Genomic DNA, 27,093 nt, shown 5'->3' with positions numbered 1-27,093 from the left:
ATTTTCAGATAGATAAATCATTTCTATTACGGCTAATAAAGCTGTAGTTAATAAAATAGGATAATTTGTAGAGGAATGTCATACCATTTTCTGGTAATCACCTTCATAACTCTTGAGTTCACTGAAGTTTAACGGAGCGTGCACTCCCGGGCCATTTCAGTTATGATCTGCAGTTTTAATCAGGGAGTATAGTATCAGCTAACTGCCATATTTGCATATGGAGGATTTATTCCGAAACATTAAATACGTTTAACTTACGGTCGTTCAAGTCGCTTTTTTTTATCACTATGAAATTGGAATACTCTATTTTAGCTTTATATTTGTTTATGGAATTATTAAAGTTCTTAATTAAATTAATTAAACGATGTTTCGTGCTAAAAACAAACATTTGCAGAGTCCTGTTTAATTTATATAAGTTAATACGTTTTTAGATATTGGTAGTAGGTAATGGAAAATGTATGAAAAACTAATAACATGTCTTGTAAAAGCTAAAATTGATATTTTTGACTAATTGATATTTTAAATTGCTATACAATAATATAAATAAGGTTTAAAAAGATCCTAGTCAATATAAGAAACTTCCTTTTCCTCAAATAACCGGTTTTCTTTGCAATATTGCATATATACAACGAATAATATTTTAAATACAAGTAAGTTAATTTTAAGTACATCTTAACATTATGTTGAACATTAATTGCTACGGAGCTGTGGCTTAGGATCGAATAGTTTGATTTGTGGGAGCTTCATTTAAGGCGATACAATTTTTCGAATTATTTTGGAATAAATAAATAGAAATTTCCTTTATTCAAATAAACCTTATGCAAGAATTTTTGAACAGTAGTCCTTTTTTATTCCACCACTCATTCGGAAATCTAATATGTGATTCACAAGAAGAACTTTTTTTTAAATTATTAATGAAAGCTTAATGTTTATTGTTCCTGTTTCAAGACTCATCTCTCTGATACTATCTCATCAGTTACTAGTTTTGCATCTATCTGTCTCTAAATAGTATAATATAAATACAGAGTTACTATTCGTATGTCTGTTTCAACTTCCAAATTACGTCATAAAACCTAAATGATAGTGAAAACATTATTATGATAAGGTTTTCACTATCATTTACAGAACTTCCGTAAGGTTTTATACGTATATACTTGTGGTCCCAAAATATATCACACATATTGAGGCTTCATTGAGATTGTTTAACTGATTTATTACAAGGTAAAGTATGAGAAATTTCAAACATAGATTTCCTCCTATGATATTACGAATACTCGCGGTTGTAATCTCGTAAACAATAGATAAATAAGCAAATACACTGATGTCCATTTATAAACTGTATTACCTTGTATTAAGATTCTAAATGATGTGTGTCCGACTAATTTTATTGCCTGTACACCGTTGGAGTAATACCTACCTAATAAAACTGCTGTGACCCAGGTTTTATAGCGTCGTACTACATAATATTTCTAGATATTATAATTTTACAGTGTAGTAACGGATAAACTGGTAATTTAATAATTTTAAATTTTACAGTGCCCATTAAGTATGTGTCTATGTATATATACATATTAGTCTATTACTAATTAATTTTAATGTGTTTACATCATTTAAATGAGCAATAATTTTAGTTAATAATATTTATTAAAAATATATTTTGCCGGTAATATAATAATTACTATGCTAAATATTACTATTTTGTAGCATTCTTTTAGGTATGAATTTTGAATTAAATAAGAGACAAAATATACTAGTTAATAAAATGGAATAATTCCATTATTATCCATAAAAAGAAATATTTTGTACTATACATAATTTGGCAGAAATATAATTACTAGTGATCGCCCAATAATCGAAATTCTACCATAATTAATTTAACATTATTAGCCTGTAAACAAATAATATTAAAGACAAACAATATTCTCAATAACCACAGAGTACTTTTTTGTTTTTTGTTAATAAACAAAAAGTATATATCCTATAAAGTATTATATACACACGTGTGTCAAATTCATGGTAATGTGTGTAATATTTTTTTTTATTGATATAATGTATTTTTATGCATAATTAAAAAACTATATTTACATTCTGCACTTCTCTATAGGTATAAACAATAAGTGTCCGAAATTTTATACTTCTCCATTGGCGTAATTTTCATAAAAAGGAGTATAAAGTTTTTGATTTCCGTAACAATATATAGATATTAATAGACTAATTAATAAGAGCTTACCCTTAACATGTAGGAAGGTCAAAGTACATGTTGTGTTTCTATGAAGCACCTAAGAGGTACTATTTGGGTCAGAGTTCAATGCGTATGGCGCTATTGGACAGGTGTTTGGTACAGCCGACGGCATAAATTGAACAACTACATATTTTATGATTATTTTGATAATGGAATTTTGCATTGCTTTGCTGTCTGTGTTAATGGTTAACGCCGGCACTAGTGGAGGGTGTTAAGATGGGCATGAGATCAGATCAGATAGCCCATTGTGGTAAATTCATCAGGAATTTATCACAATGATTTCCAGGAGCGTGGAGGTCAACCTGATATTGAAATGGTACATTGCTAGCAATTTGTACAACTTGATAGCACAAAGTCGGCATAGGCATTTCTATCTCATTACTTAACGGATTTACATTATTTTGTTTATTTTAATTTTAACTATTATTAGTATGCAAGATCTGCATATTTGTGGTCTACAAATATTCAGTGCGGAAACCTGACAAATTATTTAAAATTCCATGTTGTAAATAAATTAAAAAAAATATCGAAATAATGTAATTAAGGAAAGCAAAATCAATGTGTATTTTTTGGTTAACTGTACTTAATATGTGTAAGAAAATGAGAAATCTATTGATATAAATCACATACATTTATAGTCAGGTTAGAACGATTATAAATTATATTAATATTTAATAATATATAGGTACTTAATAATATTTAATTAATAAATATTCTTGTATATTTTTTGACATATCTATACTGTATATATATTATATTCTAATATAAAGCAGAGCTTGTATTATGGGTAGTAGACAACTGGTACAAATACATACATTTTTTTGTAAATATTTACAAAATATACGTAGAATACACCCAGACCGATACGAACAATCATACCTATGAATACAAATGTTTGCACTGTGGGAGGAATCGAACCTGCGACCATCAGAAGTACCTAGACCACCGAGGTCGTCAAATTACTAGTTGTTATCACATTATTAGTTGTAATACTTTTTTTGTGAGTCATAATCTTAAATTCTATCTATTGCTATACATGACCTTCTAACAGATCGCGTCAGCACTAAACAAATTGACTGGTACTCGGGCACGCAATAAAACAATAATTAAATCCGCCCAGAGGGGTGGGCTTGGAAAAAATCCAATTTGCCTTTATGACTGTCGCTTACCCAAGACACCTAATGCACGATCATCTTTATTCGTATTTATACTAGAAAAGGGCTATTTTATACACTGATATTAAAAAAAAAAGTTTAGGACATCTATTTTAATTTTCTTAAAAATTCAAAAATGTGTTTGTCTGTTTGTTACCTATATTCTACTAAACGACTTAATAGATCCAAGTGAAATTTGAAATGGAGATAGATCAGATTTGAGATGCATGTACGACACGAAATTTATTTTCGTACCTTTAGGAATTTTCCTCTTATATTTTTATTATGTGCGAGGATCAAACCTGCGACCATAACATATATCTAAGTGTTAAACCATAGAACTACTGTATCAAGGTTAACAAAGGCTGTGACATCAGAATTATTCTATAATTAATGCAAATATAGATTGCAACCAGAAATTTGGGAGAAACGAATCTGCCTTTCTTACACGACAGACCCTAAGTCGGAGTATGAAAGTGGGAAGTTGTTAAGTCAAGCGCTGGGACTCGTTTACTGTCATTTGCTGTCATTAAAACAGCGGACTGTCATTAAGAGAGCCGTAAACGCGCGTGAGGGATCCACTGGGGATTTTTCATATGATTTCCTCTTAGTACCTCTTTCAAGAAAGGATCAGTTTCTTGAGCAGTTTCAACTTTTAATGTCTTGCGGTGTATGAAGGTAATTTATTATCCAACTTCCTAAATTAGGACTAAATACAATTCGTTACTTGTTTTTGCATATTTACTTCAAGTAACACAAAATCTAAAAATAATTATTGAAATTTCATACGCACTAAAATTATTAGAGAAGTTTAGATCAGTATAGCTGTTCAGTTTAATGAGATAATAACTGGGAATCCTGCTTTATAATTTATAAATAACTCTGTATGCATAGCTAATATGTATGTAATATCTTTTCTAAAACAAAACATCCTGTAAAGGAGATATATATAATGTAATAAATAATATGTATATATATATATAAGGTTGGAAAAATTGGATTTTAACAATATGTTCAATAATGTTACATTAGTATGTATGTATGCGATATTAAAATAAATGTTTAATAAATATATATCCATAATGTTCTAACTATACGTAGCTACCTATACCTAGATCTTTAATTGAATGAGCATGCCATGTATCCATCAGTCCATAAAAACGCCATTCCTGCAATACATAAAGCACTCATACAATACAACACAATGACACGTGACAATCATCACACGGGGGCACCGTGACGCAATAGAAAATAATACTGGCTTTTTCCGAAAAGGTATTTCCAGATAACAGAATACAAAGCGCGCATGACAATGCCAACGATCCATTATGAGGACTGATTCCACCTTATATGAGGTAGACGTCTTTTTTAGAGCATCTCATTTTGTGACCTTACAACCTATCAACAATACCCTATCGCTTGTTGACATTCGATAATCAACCTTAATACATTACGTTACAACAGTACTCGCACATCGCACTTACTGCTTGTTCGATATTTGATTTTGTTCTAATCGAGCCAGAGTCGATTATCGGATTCCCTTTTAGAAATCGGAATGTTTCGGCGTCGAGTTGTTTAGTAAAATGTGCAATCATACAGAAAACGGATCCGGCAAAAAGGCGTATTATCCGATATTATTATACGGGGGGCGATTGTTCGCGCTATTTCGTGCGAAAAAATTCGGATCGAAGGCGTTAGGTGCTCGTTTATGTTTCTAAGGACGCGGGGAAATAATTAATCGATATGTATTCGATGTTTTTATCGACTTCACGACATTTGAGTTGTGAATGGAGTGTTAATAACTATTCACAAAGTAATACCTACTGTATAACTACATCTAGTTATTAGTGTACCAGATACTCTTCAGACGACTTAAGTTAACAAAACTAACAATTTTAAATAACAACATTTATTTTACTTATAGTCGCCAATGTGTCTTATTACGAAACAAATCTTTGTCATTCCTTTTTTAGAAATAATAAATTAATGTATTTTTTTTAGTGTTCTCTATGTTTGCCCATAATTAGTTATTTTTTTTCATGAAAGAAAAGTCTTCATTTGTTTTTTTTTTGTGTATTGTACCTACCTTAAATATGAACACAAACAGACAGACCGTTTTCGTCACGTCACTGTTTTATTATACCTAAAAATCATACTTGTAACTTCATCAAAAATACATCTAATATAATAAACATAATTCCACAAACGTAAAATTAGATTACATCCAAGGACGATAAATAAACCAGATAATAAAATGTAGTATCCAAATAACTCAAAGGGGCTGCAGCATCCTAGACGGGAGATATAAAAATAAGAGCATCCATCTGGCGTCGGTCATTCCCTATTTATTATTTATCAATTGTATAAATTATTGAAAGAATATCCTTTAGTGCGCCCGTCTGACCCTTGGAATGGCGTATGGGTCAGTTTTACGAGCGGGGAACACTCGTGCTGCGATCCTTCGATTTATAGACCGACTTGAATTCACAACCGGTTATGTTTATTTTGTTGTCCTATACGATAGTACCTAACTAGCAAGTAAGGCTAGTAAGTCATCTGATCTTCTTTTAAATGACCAAATATCATCACTAATCGTCTTATTGGCGTAGTGATTATTTATTGCATAAATGTTAACTTCAATTCCTGCAATGTAATTCGTATGGAAAATAAGTTGATGGCCCTCATGGTGAGTGGCAACCTTGGCCTATAAACAGCACCACGAACATCACATGATCTTCTGATGCCTATGATTCCTCTAATGAGTTTTTTTTTAAATAAGATGTCGTGCGACCGAACCCAGTAATTTCACTAACTTATCTCACCTTATCTAAACACAGCTAAGCAAGCTAAGTAACAGGTTCCGACTTAGACGTCTGTGTACAAAGTTTACCTTAGCAGTTGGGTTGTATTTGACTTAGTTTGTATTAAATACACTAATATTGCACATGTCATGAGAATCACAATTATAATGAGATAAATGAGTAAGTAGAGACACTTACTCATTTAGTTCTTTATTAGATTTGTATTTGAGTAAGTAGGATGGATATCCATACTAAATGTATATGCAGGATGGTCTGTCTGTCTACCTGCCTATCTGTTTATTACCCATTAAGTTTCAAGCCAAGCTAAGAAGAGTACGTGATATGGGTACTAGACAACTGATACATATATATAACATACATTTGTTTATAAATACATACATAGAAAACAGAGAATCATCAATACAAACAGTCAAACACATGAATACAAATGTTTGTACCGACGAAATGAAGCCGCTATAATCGTTCCGATTAGAGCGCTGTACTAAACCGCTAGACTGCCGACGCCGTCAAAAAAAAAAGTCTTATGTAACAATCAGTGTGCAAATATAATGGATATACAACATATAATAAACGACTTAAAACAGTAATTTCCTTGGACACAAGGCTCTTATCCTTAAGTGTAAGTGTTTATATCACAATAAACAATTGAAAACAACCCCCAGCGACCTGGAATGACCCGAAAGACCTCAAAGTACCATTCATCCTAATCCTTAAAACAGTGAGTTCAAGTCAATTGCTTTTTAGCTTGGGCCAAGGGAAAAGCGATTCGCGGTTTCTTGATAGTTAGGATAAGTAGTACTTTTGTAACAAAATCGGTTGTCTCAGATAGTATAGAATACGTATAACAAACGTTCTTGAGACTTTAATTTCTGATGGTATAGCCAGAACTTTTGAATGTTTTTAACGCTGAAATGTTTTTGATTCCAAAGTAAACCAGAATTGAAATAGTTTCACATTTAGCAAATAATAATTATAATGTCATAAATATCTCAGGCGATTTAAATGAAGGATTAAATTGGTTGTAGATTAAGGAAGAAGCAGCCAAAAATTGTGTTGCGTAATTTTTTTAAACACCGTTATTAATTTATTTGGTTGTTTATTATGTTTGAGCACATCGCGTATAAAAGAATGAAAGCTCGTTAACAATATTATTTGCAACATTATTTTTTATTTGCAAGTTAAACTAAAAATTAATTTTAGTTTAAATATAAGTTTTATATTAAAATATTTAAGAAAAAGTACATTATTTTTATTAAAATTCTCTCTACAGTTTGCTGCAGATATATAAATATAATCATAACATAGATACATATATTGTCTACCCGCTTTCGCGTTATACTTGGCCCAATCGTCCAGACGATTGTCTTAACCCAAAAGCAATCCTCTAAAAATGCATCAGATAGCTACTAGCGGTTATGTCTCATAAACAGTTCTGAGGTAGTCCCGATAAGTGTTCTTGGACGCGATGCGGAATTCCATTCCATGGAATTTCATTGGAATAAAAACGATTTTCCGATTGCCCCACTATCTGGATTTTAGTTATTGACCTTTGGGGAGGACAATTGATGATTTTCATTGGAAAATTATAAGTAGTACCTTAGCATTTAAATGAAATTATTATAAGAGTTTTACTGAGATAGACTTTCTAAAAATTCGTCTGAGTGGGTACCCCAGTCGAACCTATTTCAGCTGTCAAACGACTTACTTTGTAAGCTATGTTTAGGTTAACGGGTGAAGTAATAATACAGGTATTTCTCGACCTAGGTATCCGGAAAATAATTATTAGGTCCCTACATATGAAATTGGCGTTTGGTCGTACTGGCCACTTTCATCTCAAATATCTCTTCTTTGTAATATTTTACATGAGTAAACGTTAAAGTCTAAATGTTTGTAAGATTATCTTTGTCTTCCTGTTTCAGCAGCCAAACAATTTGCTATAATATCTATATAAAAGCTGTAACCCATGTTTCGTATGGTGAGATAAGTCAGTAAAATTACATTTGGCAAATAAAGTATAGTATATACTTAAGAGGAGGAGTTTAAAAAATGCATGAGGATGATGAATGTGATGACGAAGAAAATTTTCTTACAATACGCCATGTATTTAGAATGACGACTTTTTCTAACAGTTCTATTCTAGAGAAGGCGTTTTGCAACTTTTAAAATTATGAATGTTATATTTTTTTATATCCAAAATGTCATTGTGATTTCCTTTACTAATAATAATACTATAATTTAAACCTTATATAAATATACATAATTTAAATTTTATATGTGTGTTTATTTAGATTCAGTTCCCCTACTAAAAATACTGCAATATACCGAATTGATGGGTAGATATTTGATCTTTGCTGCACTGGACCGAGTACTTGAGCAAACATTTGACATAAACATGCGGTGTGGGGTCAACCGATCGCCGAATTATGTAAAGTGTCCGGTCATTACGGCGGTGTAGTGACGGCTCTATCTTCGGACTCGACCACGACTATAACGTTTTGATATTTGCTATTGTTTTAATTTTTACCTTTTTACACCTTAAATGGCAATACTTTGAATTTATTCGAAGTATACTTTAGTGTTAGTTACATGATTAAAAATTGAATATTTATTTTTTGTAAATATAGTAATATAAAGAATTATGAAATCAAACTCTTCTGGACTAGACGATTTAGAGTTTACTAGATATTCGATAGTTTCTTAGGTCTGAGAATATCTATAGATTAAGACAATTTGAGAATAGGTAGACTTTGTATCCATAACAATAATAGAAATAGCGTAATCTGTTTCTATTATTGTTATAGATACAACGTCATCAGCGACGTCAGCGATCTAGCTGACATCGCAATTCGCAAGTCCTGTTATTTTTTTGCCATGAGATAACAGTGTAAGTTAAAGTAATTTGAATAAGTACTAAATTATTTATATATCAAAAATGGAAGCGACTGTAGTTACTTGATTGAAAGTTATTTAGATTTAAATTATTAATAAAAGAATTTAATCAAAATCTGTAATAAAGAGATAATACATATCTATTGGTGGATGTATTTCATAATTATAAAAAATAACTATATCGTAATTCATATTTAGTAATCGTCAACAGGTGAGGGGATTATTAAAATATATCAAGTATATAATAATAGTAATATTAAAAAAAGCAAAAGCTGTGAAGATGAGACAAAAAGAATAATAATATTTTATTGGCACCAATTTTACGTAGTTACAGTTATTCTTATAAACTATTACATTTTTGTTAAATATTAATAATATTACGATAATATTAGTTTAACATATTTCTTTTTCTAATGACACAATAGTATCGAGCAGTGCCAGTCGCGTTACACTAGTATAGTTCGCGACACGTGCGTGTTACTGCATCCCGCAACATTGAGGGTAGTTTTATTAAGAATTACAATTATTTATTTACACTGACCGCTTCCGCATCGGACATATTTGTATGGTAATGCGCGTTATTGTGGGTTCAGAGGTAGTGGATGAAAATTTTATTAAGATATATCTCTATCTATATCTGATAGATATATCTATAAGAGTTGTGGTTGGTATCTAACCCGTTTAAAGAAGTAATAGTTAAGTCCGAGACAAAAATTCTTTACATATTTTATAGACGATGATTCTGAAACAATGCTGTAAACTGTAAATTTGTTTCCAGTTTACTAAATGTATTTTTACAAGCAAGTGTAATCTGAACCACATATATTATTTAGATCTTACTTACCTAAACTTACTATCATTTACCTTAAAACCGGAAGTTGTCACTTCTAAAGATATTTACTCGGAAAAACGAAATAATACTATTTAATTGATTCATACGTCATAAGTTTAAATAGAATAATATAGTAGATGCATGATAGAAATGCAAATTTCTACTTTAATTGAAAAATGTATGAAATATTGAAAAATTTTGTATACACAAAAGATGTAGCAGATAATAAGGGCCGATCCTACTGTCGTCTTTTGGGTTAATTTTGTTTCAATACACAAATTCGAACTTTGGACCTTGCGTCCAAGTCGTGGTTATATCTAAATCATTAGGTCATGCTGTCAAATGTAAATATTGTATTTTGATTAGCTACCTACTTAGCTTGTACTGGTTTGAACTTCTTCAGATAATTTAACTATTTCGAATCCTCTTATCAAAGTAAACATCCTCGTTAGACGGAACTCTCGATATTATGCAAATCACATTATTATTCATACTGTTTTAGCAGAGGGCGCGATCGGAAACGAACCCTAATCTCAACCTATGCAATTTACAAAGTTATACAAACGCCCATGAAAATCAATTGCCATTCTGTTTTTTACCTTACAGCTAACGCAATAAGAGTGGCACGTGTAAAGAGTATTAATTTTTGCATAAATATTGTTTTTGTTTTATATAATACACTACTCGCTCATAGATGGCGCTGTAGGCGATGCAAATTTTTGATAATGTAATTTCGCGATGATGAAAAATTGGGGATTTCGCTCAAGAGAATCTGATTGGGAAAACATTTGTAAAGTTATTCCAAGTTATTATAATGTACGTAATAAGATTAAGGTGTGGTGTCGCTATTATTTCCTAATGTATCTTTGATACGGGGGTGAACTTTGTGGATTTTGTTTTTAGGAATATTGTTCTGATAAAATATGTATGAGGCTGCATTTTTTGTACTTGCCTACTGCTGTACACAGATGCTTTTTTGTTCGTATTAAAAACTCTTTGTAAATCATACAGATATGTAAAATACAAAAAAAAATATTTTCTTATGATTTCTTTTTGTTAAATTTTATGTATTAGGTACATATGTATTATCGTTTAATAGTATTTTAATGATTGACATGAAGGTAGAAGAAGAAGCTATCTTTAATCTAAAAGTAAACAGAAGAAGCCGCGGGCAATGTCTAGTTAGAATATATTGTGTCTTAAATGCTTTAAAGGATATTAATGTACTGACATCACTTTTCACGGATGTGGGTAAACATAACTTGTAGTATTGACGTTCGATTGTCTGTGCATGCGCATGCACTGTACTCGTAGACCATAAGCACGGCCATAGGTCATGAGTTATGGGGGGACCGTGGGAAGAACGCATATTTGCTGCATAATAAATATCTTCCATGGTACATTATTGTTGATTGCAGAAAGTAAACTTTATTCACTAAACCATTGAATATATTATTATTTGACGACCTCGATGCTCCAGCGGTTTAATACACGGCTTTACTTCTGATGGTTCGATTCCTCGCACAGTACAAACATTTGTATTTATAAGTATGATTGTTTGTTTGTCTTTGTATAAGTTATCTAGTACCCACAAAACAAGTTTTAGCTAGCTTAACTGGGACTAGATGGAGCTGTGTGAATTGTCCTCAAAAAAATTGTCCGGGTGTTTTCTATGTAGATATATTATCTATGTCTGTATTGAAAAAATATATTTTTAAGAATTATCTATCTATTATAATCATAATCGTACAATTTCTATAAATGAGATAATTTATCAATTTTAAAAATAGAAACTAGGTAATTAGTTTGATATGTAATAATTAGATAATTAAGAAATCTGTAATCAATAGATATATCTACTGATATGTCTTAGCAAGCTCCCTGTAATATTTATTGTTGAATTCCATTCCCAATTGTAAATAACACAGAAACAAGTTAAACTAAAGTTTAGTTGTGAACAATAATATACAAATCTAGTATTATAACTAGTTATATTATTCCGTTTAGTCATAATTATGTTTTAAGAACAGTACTAAAATGACAGTTCTGTTATCATCATGTGACATTAGCTGGTTTGCAATTCCAGTTTTCCAGAATCCAGTTAGTACCTACATAAAATAAATATAATTATCCTTTCTTTACATTGAGATAAAATTGTCCAAACATAATGAAACTTTCAATACTCACTGAGTTAAAGAAATTACTCAGTGCAAACAAATCATGTAACATTCTTTCTTCCCATTGTCGTTACGTCCCTATTTCTCTTCATTCCAGTTCTTTCTACGCTACCTATATTTATGGAATCAATTTCAAATCATAATACACTTAATTACATATGCGTTTGAGTTGAAAATACGTTCAATGCGTATTGGATTGTTGTGTATGAATAATAGTAGGGGGGTCAGTGCGTCGCAATATTGTCGGATATAAATCAAAGCTTAGCGAAGCTATTCCGATTGTGTTGCCTTTAACCTGACCTAGAGTGTCAATGGCCTGAAGTGAATTAAATATTATTTTTGTCATTGCGCAACAAAACATTATGAAATCGTCTAATACCTACTACGTTATTAACTAAGTACTGCAACATAAGAAAAAAAATCAATATTGATTAATTGGAAATTTTTAAACAAACATCTGACGCTAATTGAAAATATACATGATTATAGAAGATCAAATGTTTAATCTTCTTAAAATTAAAAATCTAATTTAGTAGATCTTTAGTAGGTACAGAAAGCAGAATTATTTAATAACTACAATTTGTAGCTATTTTTTACTATTTTATTAACATATTAAATCTATAAACAACCTATATTTATACCTATTATACAATAGGATACATATACATATACTATAAATATTATAAAACAAAGTGTCTTTTTGCAATAATCTCAAAAAGTGTTTTCGTACGGTTTTCAGAAATGAACAGAGTGATATCTAAGGAAGGTGGATTATATATTAAGTTTTTGTTTAAATAAATTAAATGCAAAGCCGGGGTGGCAAGCTGTTAAAAAAAATAGAGCATAACACAATAAAAAATACGAATATTTGTTTAAGCCTTTATTTCAAATGTAATCACCTACATAATCACTTAAAAAACATTTAATCATACTACAAAACAAAGTTGTTCTATGAATTATACTATATTTATTAATTTGCCCCTTTTTATTTCAGCCCTGTAAAATATTGAGAGATACAAAAAAAGTATGCGAATACTTATGTGGCAAAAGTTACAAAACAAATCAGTATATGTTTTTTATTTAAGTATGATGTATTTGAAAGGCTTAACAAACACCTAACATGGCAAGGATATTTTTTTATTAAAATTTTAAATACATGTACATATACCTTTCTAGCACGATCTACTACTGCCACCTAGTGGCAACGAGTCAAACTCTAACAGCTGGCAAACTTGCATATAGTTCGTCCGTTTACCGACAGATGGCTTTACAGGGTATTCACAATGCGTGGATTTTATGAGGAATTATTGAAGCCCATGTATATTAAATTTCAAATTATATATTTTAACTAACATTTATAAAATACAAATAATTAATTATGTAAATAACTTGTTTCAGATACTATGCACAAGAGAACTGGTTAAGTAACATTATTTTTATTACTATAGATACTAATATTATCTACTAAGTATATTTTTAACCGAAAAAATTTTCCCTGCACTTCGACGAGAAAAAATATAGTGTTCTTACTTTTAGCCGGATTCAAAAATGTTGAAGAACTTGTGACAACCCATAGTAATATAACATGTATAATACAAGAATATATTCTTAAAAAAAGACACTTATAGGTAGGTGCGTTGAATTACGTGATAATTTGCTGTATGTATATTCTAGGCTGTGTTAACATGTTAGGTAGGGACTATATAATTGCAGAATAAACTAAATTTGTTGCACAGATTGGATATCTTATACGGAAATTTATGCGAACAATATATATATATTTATATGGCTAATTATGACTAATACCACAGATAGATTCCATCTAATACTTAATAAATATTAAAATAATATGATATGTCTTAAATGAGATGTAGGTATAGGTACCTACTAGGTACTATTAAAAGAAGAAACATCAGATTTATGGTATGTTTATTTCTGTGTAATCAATGAATATATAATAATACTTGACTGTATTTTAAATTTCTTTCACCTATATAAACATATATCATAAGTTGTATTCTATGCAGGCAGCGCCGCGGCACATAGGTAGTAATTAATAAATATTAAACTACATAATGGCATATTAATAGACAAAGAATTTTCTTTATATTTTTAACCCTAAACAATTAATAGTTATTACAGAGTCATCTTTAAATGTAGCTACCTACCTTCTTTAATTTCTTTTATTATCTTAAAAGGCAAAAGAATTTATTTCAGGGTCCGTTTGACGTTAACCCTTCCGTTGCTAATGAGAGTCGCTCTCAAGGAATTAAAAGTGTAATTCGTAGGTATTAGAGGGTTAAACATTTTATGTTACAACCAACTGTACAAATTGACCGTGTAATGTTTTTCATTGTTGACGAATTTTGCTGTTGTATCGCTCACTCTAGAAGTAGAAAGGAAGGAAGGTACTCAGTAGAAAGGAAAAAAGAATGAAAATATGTTTATTCGATTCATATATCAATAAAAATATCTTTATTCATGTAGGTCTATTACAGACTCTTATGATATGTCAAATCTACCGTCAGTTCAGAGTGATTTCGAGATGAGAAGAACTGTTAAAAAAGAACTGAAGAAAAACTCGTACGATGCAAATTTCTATTAACGGGTATGATATATATTACATTATTTATATAGCTCACTACAATGATAATTAACTTTAGTAAATATTTTATAACTTACAGAATGATAACAAATAATAATTGGCATGGTTATTCCGATATAATTATGCAGACAGATATGAAAAAATGAATATTTTAAACAATGAGAATGAACGTTGAGTTTTGTTTCTTCCAGTAAAATGAATACTGATGCTCCTTTTTTCTTGATTGATACCTAAATGGTAATGCAATTTAATATTAAATTGCATGGCCTTATAAATTTGAACAAAATATTCATTATATTAATATTTTGTGTTGAATTGCATCTATCATAAATAAAATAAAATAAAAAAATTACGACTAGTGCGGCCATAATGTTTCAGGTTAGGTAATTGTATCAGTTCGCAGTCCAAATTATACCGGGTTCATTGTTATTCCATTGGATTCAGCGCCCCTCGACATCGACAGGGTTAATATTGTCTGTGACAGATAGACAGATCAAGGGAGTCGATTATTTGGTTGGTACTACATACATTCAACCAACTTTAAAAAGTAGCAGTTCTTTTTTTACTGGTAGTTTTTTCTGTATGTGTTACCTACTCAATATCTTGTTGTGGTGAAAGGTAAATAAATTTTATTTATGCAACTGATTGAATTTATTTCTATGTTAGTCCCATATACTATTCGTCAAGATTGTTTTTTTATCTTCTTTTTTCATAAAATAGTCAAACATCCAATCAACCAATTTTAGTTTTTGAACTATATATTTCCTCTCTCGCTGCTTATTTGATAGAAAGAGACAAAATACTGTACCTAAAAGATAAAACGAATAGGAGTATATTGTAAGCTAGACCCAATGGACAATCACCAAGACGATCAACCGATCACTGACCAAGTAAAACCAGCGGCAGATGGTCAACTCCACAAATGTACTATAATGTCAACTAGTACCTAGACTTGTGGCGAGTTGTAAAATAATGGATGACCTCAGCCTCCTACTACTACATAACGATCCCGTTCGATCTGCCAATGAATTTTATGTGTTTTTTTTTTATTAGAATAGAATAGAAAATTCTTTATTACAATAAACATACATTTAAACATTTTTGAATAGTCATACTTATTTTATTAATCTACCGCTCATTCGGAGAGCAGAAGAACAAATAAGAATTTGCGTGTTGAAATGTATTAATACAATACGGACTATAGCACTAGTTGATTAAAGTCCAAAATAACAAATACACACCAACTAGTTGAGTAACTAAATAAAAGTAAAAAGTTGTAATTATTAACACAGTAACACCAGTCGCTACAAGCAGTACTCGTTCACCAGTATGACGGATGAGCTAGCCATCATTATATAGCTTAGAATATGACCGTAAACTCAAACTAAGAAATAGAAGTAGAAATAATCTTTATTGAAATAAACTTAATATGCATTTTTGAGTAGTCATATAAACTCATAGCATAAAGAGAATTATACTATGGGTACTAAATAACTGAAGGAAATATTTAACTACTATTTTGTAAATACATACATAAACATCTAGATCAATACAAACAGTTTAATGTTTATTATTCAAACCATGAGATTAGTCTGATCCATCACTTAATAGGACAACTGATAGGTTTATGTATTTATATAGATATAAATCTGCCGCCGGCGTACTCTGTAGAACGATTTATAACTTATATGATGCGGTGTCAGCCCTAAGCCACTCACCGTAGACGGATTATTTCACGGCGGCGAAACTTCAAAGCTCGCGAGGGTTGTCGCGTTGTGAATTTTAATTTATATCTTGTAAAATCAGATATGTATTAGTCTGAAGATTTCCAGGATAATACAGCTTTAACTGAAGACGAGAGTTATCAATTGTAGCCTAGACAAATGTCTTATATTGTAGATAATGCACAAAGAATTACAGTATAAGTAAATTAATTTTGTAAAGATATTTCAGATAGAGCTAGTTTGAATCTATGTAGTTTATTCTGATTCATGGGGGTAACATGAATCGATTGTCATCCGTTACTATAACAATGGATATATGTTTTTGGTAGGTGTATAAAAGGAAAATAATTCCTGCTTATATGCGCTACGTTATGACGTGATATATATGTAATATGTATTTTTTTTTAATGTCAAGATTTCATTATGATGGAACATTTTTTCAATCAATTTTATAAAGCTTTTCTAAAATTTTTTTACTTTCAAGCTTTTAAGTTGCACTTTCAAATTCTAAATATGTGTAGTCAGTCTATTATAGACTGATTTTGATGATTCCTTATATAATCAATAGAATTAACTATGTTTTTCAAGTGTATTTAATAAATGCATGAAGAAATATATAGAAATAATTATTTCATTAAAAGTGCATAATGTTTACTACGTATAGGAAGGTCTTCCTAATTCAGCCGTTAGGTAGATATACCTACTATAAACTAAGATTACCTTTTAGTGTATAAACTCAATTTTACAAGTCCTTACCGGGGGACATAAAAAGGATTTGGGCCCTCTACCGTGCCGAATCGCAACTTATTAAGTTCCATTTTTATCACCTATTTATTCAGAATTTTTATAAGGGGAGCCATAATACCATTAATAATAATATTCGAATGACATGTTAAAGAGATATAATGCTAAACGTCTATTAAACGGTTTTCATATCAAGCTCGTTAAGAAACATTGAATAATTGAAGTGGAGGAATAGACGCGCTGTAAAGATTTATATATGTATTCATGTCAATTGGGTAGATAGGTACATATGGAAATTAAATTATTTATATATGTATATATACATAGGCCTATGTCCAGCAGTGGACGTCTTCCGGGCTGCGATGATGATGATGATGATGATATACATAGTAAACTTAATAGTTAGTTATCTTTCGGCATCGACCAGGTTGCACTGACTGCAAATTATTGTTTTAAATCAATCATTAAAGTTTTCAAATCGGAGATTAAGTGCGTAGCGGTTTCTATGTTGATTGTCGCATGTCTAATCCTTGTTGTTAATTAAATATAAGTAAACCAATATTTATTTAAAAGAGCAGCACAGAAGTTTCTTGCTTATTCTTCTTGTGATGAATCTGCATTCCGGTAGAATAAAAAAACTTGACTATTCAAAAGTGCTTATATTAAGTTAATTTGAATAAAGATTGATTCTATTTCTATTTCTAAAATAACTTAACTATAGAAAGTAACGTTATAATAAGAAGTAAGTTTAACTATATAAAATACCTGATTGTTTGTTTATATAATTTATTCATATTGTTCCATACAATCTAGCATACAGTCCATTTGTTTTGCATCCATGTTTTACGTGTCTTTTAAAAAATTTAATTAGATACTAATAATTACTTAGAAATGCCCAAATACAGACAGTATTTGGGCAGTTACGACATTAAATATTGGTTTTAGTAGATTTAAATTATGTAATAGTATAGTAATAAATATTATTATTACTGTGGTTTTTAAGAAATAGTACGTCCTAGTAGGTAGTAAAACACTTACACGCGTATAAATAACATTAACGTTCAAAAAGTATATTGAAACAAACTCCTTGAATAAAAGAACTTTGATAACTATATTTCTTAAAAATTTTAATTATTATGTTTTTTCCAAATTCTCTAGGTATATACTATTTGTTATCAAATATCCTATCTTTTTTTCCCAAAAAATCCTCAGGAAACAAGATTTACCACCTATATTTGATATATATATCTAGTATATTTTTATAGTATTTGTACCACACCATGGATATCTTATTATTTAAGAGACAGATACAAAAAACAGATGGTTGAACATCTATAAAGATACTGGTAATAAATGTTGCAATTTAATCTGCCAATAGGCGTAATAGGAAAAATTGTTAAATTGTCAATCTGTGCCCATTGAGGCGTGTTCAAACGATAGTAATAAATAAACGCAGTGCAATGTGCAGGTGATTCAGTGCCGCCGGGGGAGAGTGTGTACGCGCCCTTACGACAAAAGGATTGCTCGTTTTATTATTTTTATTAGCATAGTGAATCTTTTTCACTTGCACTTAATAAGTGTACAGGTTGATTATAGTTTTTTTATTTAATTCGAATAGCATATTTGCTATTCCCTTATATGTCATGGCACGCCTGATAGAAAGCGGTATACCTACATGTATATTTATATATGTTTATATACACTTACGCATCGCCAATTCTGAGGACTACGTGGTATGTCTCCGTAGGTATATATAATTTTACAGTCTTATGTCACTTTTCAATTTGAATACAATTCCAACTTCACCAAAATCTTAATAAGTAGTATATACCAATTTCCACATTTTTTTCTAGCATATACAGCAATACCAGGTGAATTGCAAGTGAGTTGCTGGCCTTTTAAGCAGGAATAAGCTGTTTTCTTGCAGGTTTGAATATCGTATCGGTTCAAAAATACTGCTAGAATGTACACTGCATACATACTCCATACTTTTTAATCAACTTTCACTTATTAACTGAAATAAATTCCACTTAATAAATAAATTGTAACATCCTGTATTTCGCCTCCAAACACCGAAATATGTTAAGCTGAGCACCTTGCTCTACTCGTGTACTGGAAATATAAAAACGCTACAACCGTGTAATGAGAACTTAAAACTCCCTTTAAATTTCACGATACGCGCCATTTGCCATGTACAGTATTGTCTCTTCCGAAAACCAATGTAAATTGATCCGTACATTACATCACACCAACTCCTTTTTCGTCTTGTAACCTTAGACTTGGACGAGACGAAGGAGGTCATGGTTCGCTAGTGGTATACTTTATGGTTGCCTCTTATTGTCTACGGCATAGACAAGCGTTTTTATTATCTGTGGGGGCGTTTTAAAGTGAACTCCTGGGCCCCTTAAGTGTTGTAACTTCGTTTGAAGATGGGGTTGTAGGTAATTTTTGTTTTGTCAGTTATATAATGGTAGGATTTCTATGTTTTGCTATTTGTATCTTCATTTTTACATTATAATATATAAAACATGTTAATATTGCATGTAAGGACGCCAAAGACATATTATTGAGTGGGATTCGAGATTCTTTTATCTAGTATACTATTATTTAAAAAATGCATCTATTATTCACTGCTTACTAAAACTAGACAGATTCACATTAATATTACAGTGTTTCTTAGCTTAATACCTTTAAATATAAGAAACAAAATATGTCAAATGTTAAGGTATATTAGAACCAAGTACCTTACTTAATTGGAAATAAAATAATGATTCTAGACATTGCCATCCAGCTATCCATAAACTAAGTTTTTAATATGAGTACTACAGAACTGATCTAAACATTTGTTTGTTTTGTAAATACACAATATACTTACATAGAAAACACTGACCAATTTAAACAATCATACTCATGAATACAAACGTTTGCACCGTAAGAGGAATTGAACTCGCGACCATCAGAAGTAAGGTGGCGTACTTAACCGCTAGACCACCGAGGACGTCAAAATTTATGAACAAGTTGACGATCCTCCTGATGATATGTCGTAAACGTATATATAGGGCAAAGGAATTATAGTAATGTGGACTAATGTACCCATTGCTAGCAAAGTACCATGTCAGGTTTTCCTTCACGTAGTTCACTTGGAAACCATCATGATAAATTCCTGGTGAATTTGGGACGTGCCCTCATGCTCATCTACCATCCTCCACAACCTCGCCAGCGTAAACTGTCAGGCGGGTTATTACAGTATATTTTTCTTAGCGCTCTTCATGTATATTTATTTATTTATTATGTTAACATCAAAGAAAAATCTTAGATATACATGAACAACACTAAGAGCAACATGTAAATCTGTGATGCTCGTAGTACTTACCACTCATATGTTGCCATTCCGGGAGACTACGAGTTCATACTTCCGTACTCTATAATTACTTAATAATCGGGCTTACTTCGTGTAAGCCCGATTATTAAGATGATTACAGATGTATTTGGATTTCAAATAATATAGTTTACCCGCGCTATTTCGTCTGCATCACACTTTTATCATCATATTTAGCCTATTATTCTGATGTATAATTGTAAAATTTTATAAAAATACGTTCAGTAGTTTCTGGGTGAAACAAACATCCATCCATCCATCCATACTCACAAACTTTCGCGTTTATAGTATTAGTAACAAGTAAGATATTTATTTTGTATAGTACTTACTTGTTATTTTCATAGGAAAAACCATACCTATAGGTACTTGGGTTATACCGAAATTCATATGGTAATTTTATTATAGCTAAAGATTTATATTATGCTTGAATGGGTTGGGTGGTAATCAATGACGGCAGCCGTGACATCAATCAAATAAAATATTCCAGTCAGGAATCGAACCGACTACCGCTTCCTGCCTGTCCGACAGCTATACTGGTGATGAGGTATTCGAAATTCATTGTAACTGCCATTTTATTGTAAAGTTATAAATAAAGTGACTAATTTAGAAGTATGTTTCACAATTAAAAGTAATGATAAATTGAATATTATCAGAATCGGTTCAGTACTAGAATTATTCATAAAGAACTGTGAAACTGTTACATAGTTTTTTAAGTCGGTTAAAAATCGTTATATTAAAAATAAATAATCAATTTATTCGATTAATCATAATAACATGGGTACTTATCTATAAGACTAGTAGCTAGTACTAGGTTATGTTCAGTTCACACTGTATAAGCTTCTTTTATTACAAGCAAAGACAATTTTTTTTATTCATATGGAACACAATCGGCCTTCAGCCACTTATATAAAATGTTTAATTTACTTAAAATGTTTAACAAATAGTATAAATTAATGTTTACATCAGTACTTAGTAAATTTCTTATTGTGTCTGTTTCGTGTATGGAAACCGATTTTAATATTCTTTTGCTCAATATTAATTAGAGAAATGGAAACTGAAATATTTAAGTAAAATCCTTATCATGATTCCCTAAGGAGGCATATCGCAAAATTTTCGTACTTGTAATCTTCACAATGTTGCCAAAACATAAAATATGTTAATTTTATTCGAATGAAAAAAAAACAAAAATCTCTATGGATCTTGCTGTTAAGTGAGGAGGTGCGAAGTGACTAAAAATCTCTAGTGAAATGAATATTTTACAAGCATTTCTTTGTGGTTTCTTTTTTAATGTTTATTTATTCTGTGGGGCTGCCAGTACTGATAGGGGTTAATATTAATGTTTTCGCGCCCTTGGGGTGTATATTTAATCTGTGTGTTACTACAAATGTTTGGATTTATTGGTATGCTATTGCTTTATATTGATTGATAACTTCTTATGTATCGGTTATATACACAATTTACTTTTAAGTAAACCTATCTATAGTATTTTTATTAACTTTATATTATGACTACTTTTACCAGCGGCTCACTTGAACCTGACATGGTACATTTCTAGCAATGGCAGGGTAGGGTTACTAATAATAGCAGGACAGGTCAGATTTTGTGACGGCCTCGATGGTCCAGCGGTTTAGCCCACCGCCTTACTTCCGATGGTCGCGGGTTCCTTGCAAGGCACAACCATTTGTATATATTAGTATGATTGTTTGGGTGTTTTCTATGTATAATATATGTATGTATTTACTAAATAATAAATACTTATGTATGTATCGGTTATCTAGTATCTACCCATAACACAAGCTTTAGCTCGCTAACCTTGGGTCTAGATGGCGCTGTGTGAATTGTTCTGAAATTATTTGTGTGGTTCCCTGAAGTGAATATTAATTTAATATTTATGTCAAAATACACTACAACAATAACTTGACACTAAGCCGCACATTTTGTAAGGGAATCACGCTGTTCCTGTGCGTAATGCAGTAAGAAAAAATATTCATAGTTGCCATTACACAAATCTGCGTCCATCACGCCGGGTGACGGCGTATCACCAGGATCTGACGTGACAAATGATAGCCGTACACACGACCAGTATATTATGAACTCCCACTCTTTTCCATGTTGTTTATATATAACTGTGCCAGCGACTTTGTATGCGTGATATCCATACTGATATAAATGCGAAAGTGTGTCCGTCTGTCTGTTTGTGAAGGTTTCACTACTAAACAGTTGCTTGAATCTTACAGGAATATGGCATCATTATGATAGATTTTATCACACGGTTGGACAAAACCAGATTTCATCATCATTTTCATTAAAAAAACCAGACGAAGTTCGGATATTTGCTAGTGGTTATAACCTGAACTGATTTGAATGAAACAGATACTAACTATTATATTACACTAGTGGAAATCACATTAAAATCGGTTAAGCCATTTCGAGAACAGACAAAAATATAAAAGTATTTTTTAAACTTCAAAATGTACATTGTGTATGTACATTTTTTGTATTTAATGTACAGACAGATATCCTTTGTGATTTTATTTTATACTAAAAGGGTAAGTAAGTACAGTGCTGCTAAAGGGGTCGGGATATCTTAGACACGCTGTATCCGTCATAAAACAAAGGACTTTGATAAACGCGCCACGCTCTTACAACTTAAACGATTTTCCTTTTAATAAAAAGAATTATAAAAATCATAATAATATACAGTAACAAAATATTAGAAAATTAATAGCCATGTGGTAGGGATTATTACTATTGAGAAGTATTGATAGTAATATCATATACGATTTTCGAACATTCTTGAAAATTGCATTTAATTATACATTATTTGTTATATCTATTCATAAAGTCTTATTCGTCCAATTTTTTCAATAATGTGTATAATATAATAAAAGAATAATATCTCCTGCCTGGTGGCCCCTCTGAAAATCAGCGCTATGGTATAACTTGTTTATGCTACAGTACGCAGGTACCTACATACTGTAGGTTATCACAAAACATATTTCTTTATTATATTGCAAGTTTAAATTTTAAAATTTTACATAAAAACGTTTAACTATACACTATTACTAATAGACCAAATAAATAAACAGGTACTATTTCAAATGTTCTATGATGTGGCCGTTTCGTAGAATAGCACCGGCGCTATGAATAGAGGTATCACAAACAGTTTTATAGCCATTTTCATGGTGAATGTGTGCGTTCATTCCGCGCCACCTGAATATTTTATTGTGTGCAATAAAATAAATAGGCTTATTAATAAGCGAATCATGAATCGCCACTGTCCATCTGCTCTGTATGGCCGGCGTGTTCTATTTTTGAAATGTGCAGTAACGGTCCGCGTGTGCGTGATCGCGTTACAATTCGAATTTTGAAGTTCGGAGAAATTCGGCCGACGTTCCCAGCCAATATTGCGACCATGGAACGTTTCTCTTTTCAAATATTTAAATTAAAGTATTTTGAATGCAATTTCTTCTGCCACCTATATGTAGTTACTGGCCACAGTGGCCACTGAGTAATAAATTTTATTAGTTCTCTCTGTGTTGGATAGATGGCGCTACAGTCGAATTAAAACGCGCTATAGTTTTACTTTGCCAAAATCATAACACGTTCTGTTAGAGACGTTCATGTTAACTTTGCGCAGAGGCAATATCGTAACCAATGAGGTTAATCCGAGGTGCGATTATTGCTAGTTGAAAACTTTACCAATACCCCGCCTTGTGGACGTGAAATACCGTCCGCTATGGCAATTTTTGAACGGCTGTAAAGGCCTAATAAATTATCTAATCTATTCCTATGAGTAGGAGATACATTGTAATGTAGTGTTGTAACTCTGATAATGTAATTACAGACAGATTTGATTACCTATACATAAGGGTATATACTTACTACTAAAATATAATACAATAAATAGAGGTTAATAATACCTTATAATATTTGACTAAAGGATTGAGTTTTTTATATTAACGAAATGTTTAATACTGGCTGTTAAAATATAATAAATGCGAAAAGTGGTCATAATGTTAGAATATTTGTCATATTATTATATTGAATTTGATTTAATAATAATCAGCATAGACATTTTTTATGTAACTGGATGGCAAACAAGCTGATGGCCATCCGATGGTAAGTGGTAAATTGCTGCTGTGGTTTGGGATTTTAATTCCCTCATAAGAAAATACGCTCTTTATAATATTTGTATACATTATTCATTTACATACTGAGATTTAATAACAATTATAAAAATCTTTCTTATGGCATTAATGGCCTATTTGTTAGTAATAATTTTTCTAATCTAATATTAGTATAGTTCTTATTATCTAATAGTATCTACTATTGTAATTATAGTGCTTACAATTACAAGTGGTTTGACCTCTACCTTATAAACACCAATACCAAAAAAAAAATCTATTTTTGATAAATGAATTGTTGGAATTTAAGACTACATACTTTGTCAAAAGAAATCTTGTAAATGCACAGAATGTTTCTATAATTCACTATAAGGAATTTAACTTAAACTTACTGAACTGTAGTTTAATTTGAAACGTTACTTTAAGGGTCAGCAGCCATTTTTTTAGGATACTGCCGTCGTACAAATTGTGTGTTGAGAGATTCAGAGCACGGACAAGACGGGGACTTTCAATCTCCGTCGCAGGACAAAGTGGAGTAACCCTAAAAATAATATTTTTTAACCTAAGTTATTTTTTTAACCTAAGGTTTGCTTTTGTTCACCGCTTTATATCCGTTGGTCAGAGGTTCGAATCCCTTACGTTACTATTATTTCAATTCATTGCATTTTATTTTTTCAATTTCATTGCATTTATCCGAGTGTTGTGTATAGACATAGTGTGTATTTAAAAAACGATTATACCTATCAGTTGTTTAGTATCTATCCATAAGCACAACACAAAATGTATTTGTGTAGTTTACTTAATTTGTGACTAGATGGCGCTATATATAAAATTATGTCCATGAACTTTATATATAAATCTATAGGTGCCAAATCTATATTTTTTATTTAAAAACTTATAATTTAAGATTTAATAAGAAAAATATAACTATTTTATAATTTTCTTATTTGTGTGATATGAATTTTTCATATTTTTTAATTTAGTTCCTGATATACAACAAAAGTTAAATAGTGTTGTCGTTATTTAGAATAACTGGATTATTTTGAAAATATATAATAATTCAGAACAAAATTTAAAATTTAATTGTCTAACTAAATTAAATGCTGCTTATTCATTCTATATCGCGTAAGTAATTAACTAATACTATAAATAAGTTAATTAAATCCTTTTATACAAAATTTATTGTACAATATTACGAACAAGTAAACTATAATAATAGTAATACTATTTTTGTCTTTAAATGTCAAGAAAATATACTTACACCACTTTACTACGTGACTTTCAAAGTTAGGGTTACATGAAAAACGACCCACCAGAAATTAAGTCTGGCGAGTGAAAAATGGTTTTCGCTATGGACAGTGTTCATGCGACACTATTTTGTAAACACTGGGGGTTTCGTAGCTATTACATGTACATGTTATTAGAAATGTTACGGATATTAGAATACGCTATTTTTTTAAGGTATGGTTATAGAATGGTCCAATGGTCCTTTGATAACGCTATAGCGTAGCAACCAGTAGACAATAATAGGAAGAGCATGAAGTCAGGTCATTAAATAATGGATTAGGTATATATTATAATATAGAATTAATACCAGCAGCTGAGTTTCACCACCGTACCCCCCGCCAGAAACTAAAACACCATCCTGATCATCTAGATGAATGGCGGTCCTCCACAGTGCGGTTTTCTAGGAATTTTTTGCCACGCACACATTGTGTAACCACCTTTCACCTTAACCACCTTTCAATGATATTTCCGAACCGATACGATATTGAAACCTTCAAGAAAAGAGCTTATTCCTTTTTTAAAGGCCGACAACGTACTTGCAATTTCCCTGGTGTAGTGGGTGCTCATGGGCGGCTGTAATCACTTACCATCAGGTGAGCCGCATGCTCGTTTATCCATAAAAAAAATCGATTCGAAAGGTCTCGATGGTCTAGCGGTTTAGCAGTTTAGTTTAGTTTAGTTAGTTGTACCCTATTAGTCTATTAATTTAGATTCGTGTAATTTATCTGGTGCAATAAAGAGTAATAAATAAATAAGTAACGGTACAGCTCCATGCGAAAAAAATACACAATAGATTTTCCATAATGACAGATATACTACAAAAAAATTAAACAAATGTTATAAGACCTTAACAATTGGTTAGTATTTTGTAATACAACACTATCGCGTGTATCTAAAACAATTTGCAGTAATATATGACTTAATCCTAACCATCGCGGGGATGAATAGGTGAGTAAGATTTTATAGCCCTCGAAAAAAAAGTATAAATCACAAATCATGGTGTTCTCGTAAATTTTCATAGCGATTTCTTTGTATTTTTTGTGGCTGGCAATATTTTGTCAAAACTTGTCAAAGTGATAAGATCTATTGGTTAATTATAATAATATTTGGT

At 31.0% G+C, this 27,093-nt stretch overlaps 1 protein-coding gene and 1 non-coding gene across 7 annotated transcripts in view; both read left to right on the top strand.

The window, feature by feature from the left end:
• The window catches only part of LOC131846423 (protein trachealess), a 202,478-nt gene that overhangs the window by 82,233 nt on the left and 93,152 nt on the right, over window positions 1–27,093 (top strand). For 5 of the 6 annotated variants that reach the window (XM_059195711.1, XM_059195710.1, XM_059195709.1 and 2 more), the window contains one exon: window positions 13,515–13,535. The exons of the other annotated variant lie outside the window; for it this stretch is intronic. In XM_059195711.1, coding sequence (XP_059051694.1) covers window positions 13,515–13,535 — 21 coding nt within the window. The remainder of the gene's footprint in view (window positions 1–13,514; window positions 13,536–27,093) is intronic. 6 annotated transcript variants of the gene reach the window in all.
• LOC131846651 (U4 spliceosomal RNA) lies at window positions 24,197–24,335 on the top strand. Its single transcript, XR_009357683.1, has one exon. It is a non-coding gene; the product is annotated as a U4 spliceosomal RNA (small nuclear RNA).

This window comes from Achroia grisella, unplaced genomic scaffold (genome assembly GCF_030625045.1).
Source record: "Achroia grisella isolate CSIRO2021 unplaced genomic scaffold, CSIRO_AGI_Agris_v1 utg511, whole genome shotgun sequence".
NCBI classification, from domain to species: Eukaryota; Metazoa; Arthropoda; class Insecta; order Lepidoptera; family Pyralidae; genus Achroia; species Achroia grisella.
This window is presented reverse-complemented; position numbering and strand designations above follow the sequence as displayed.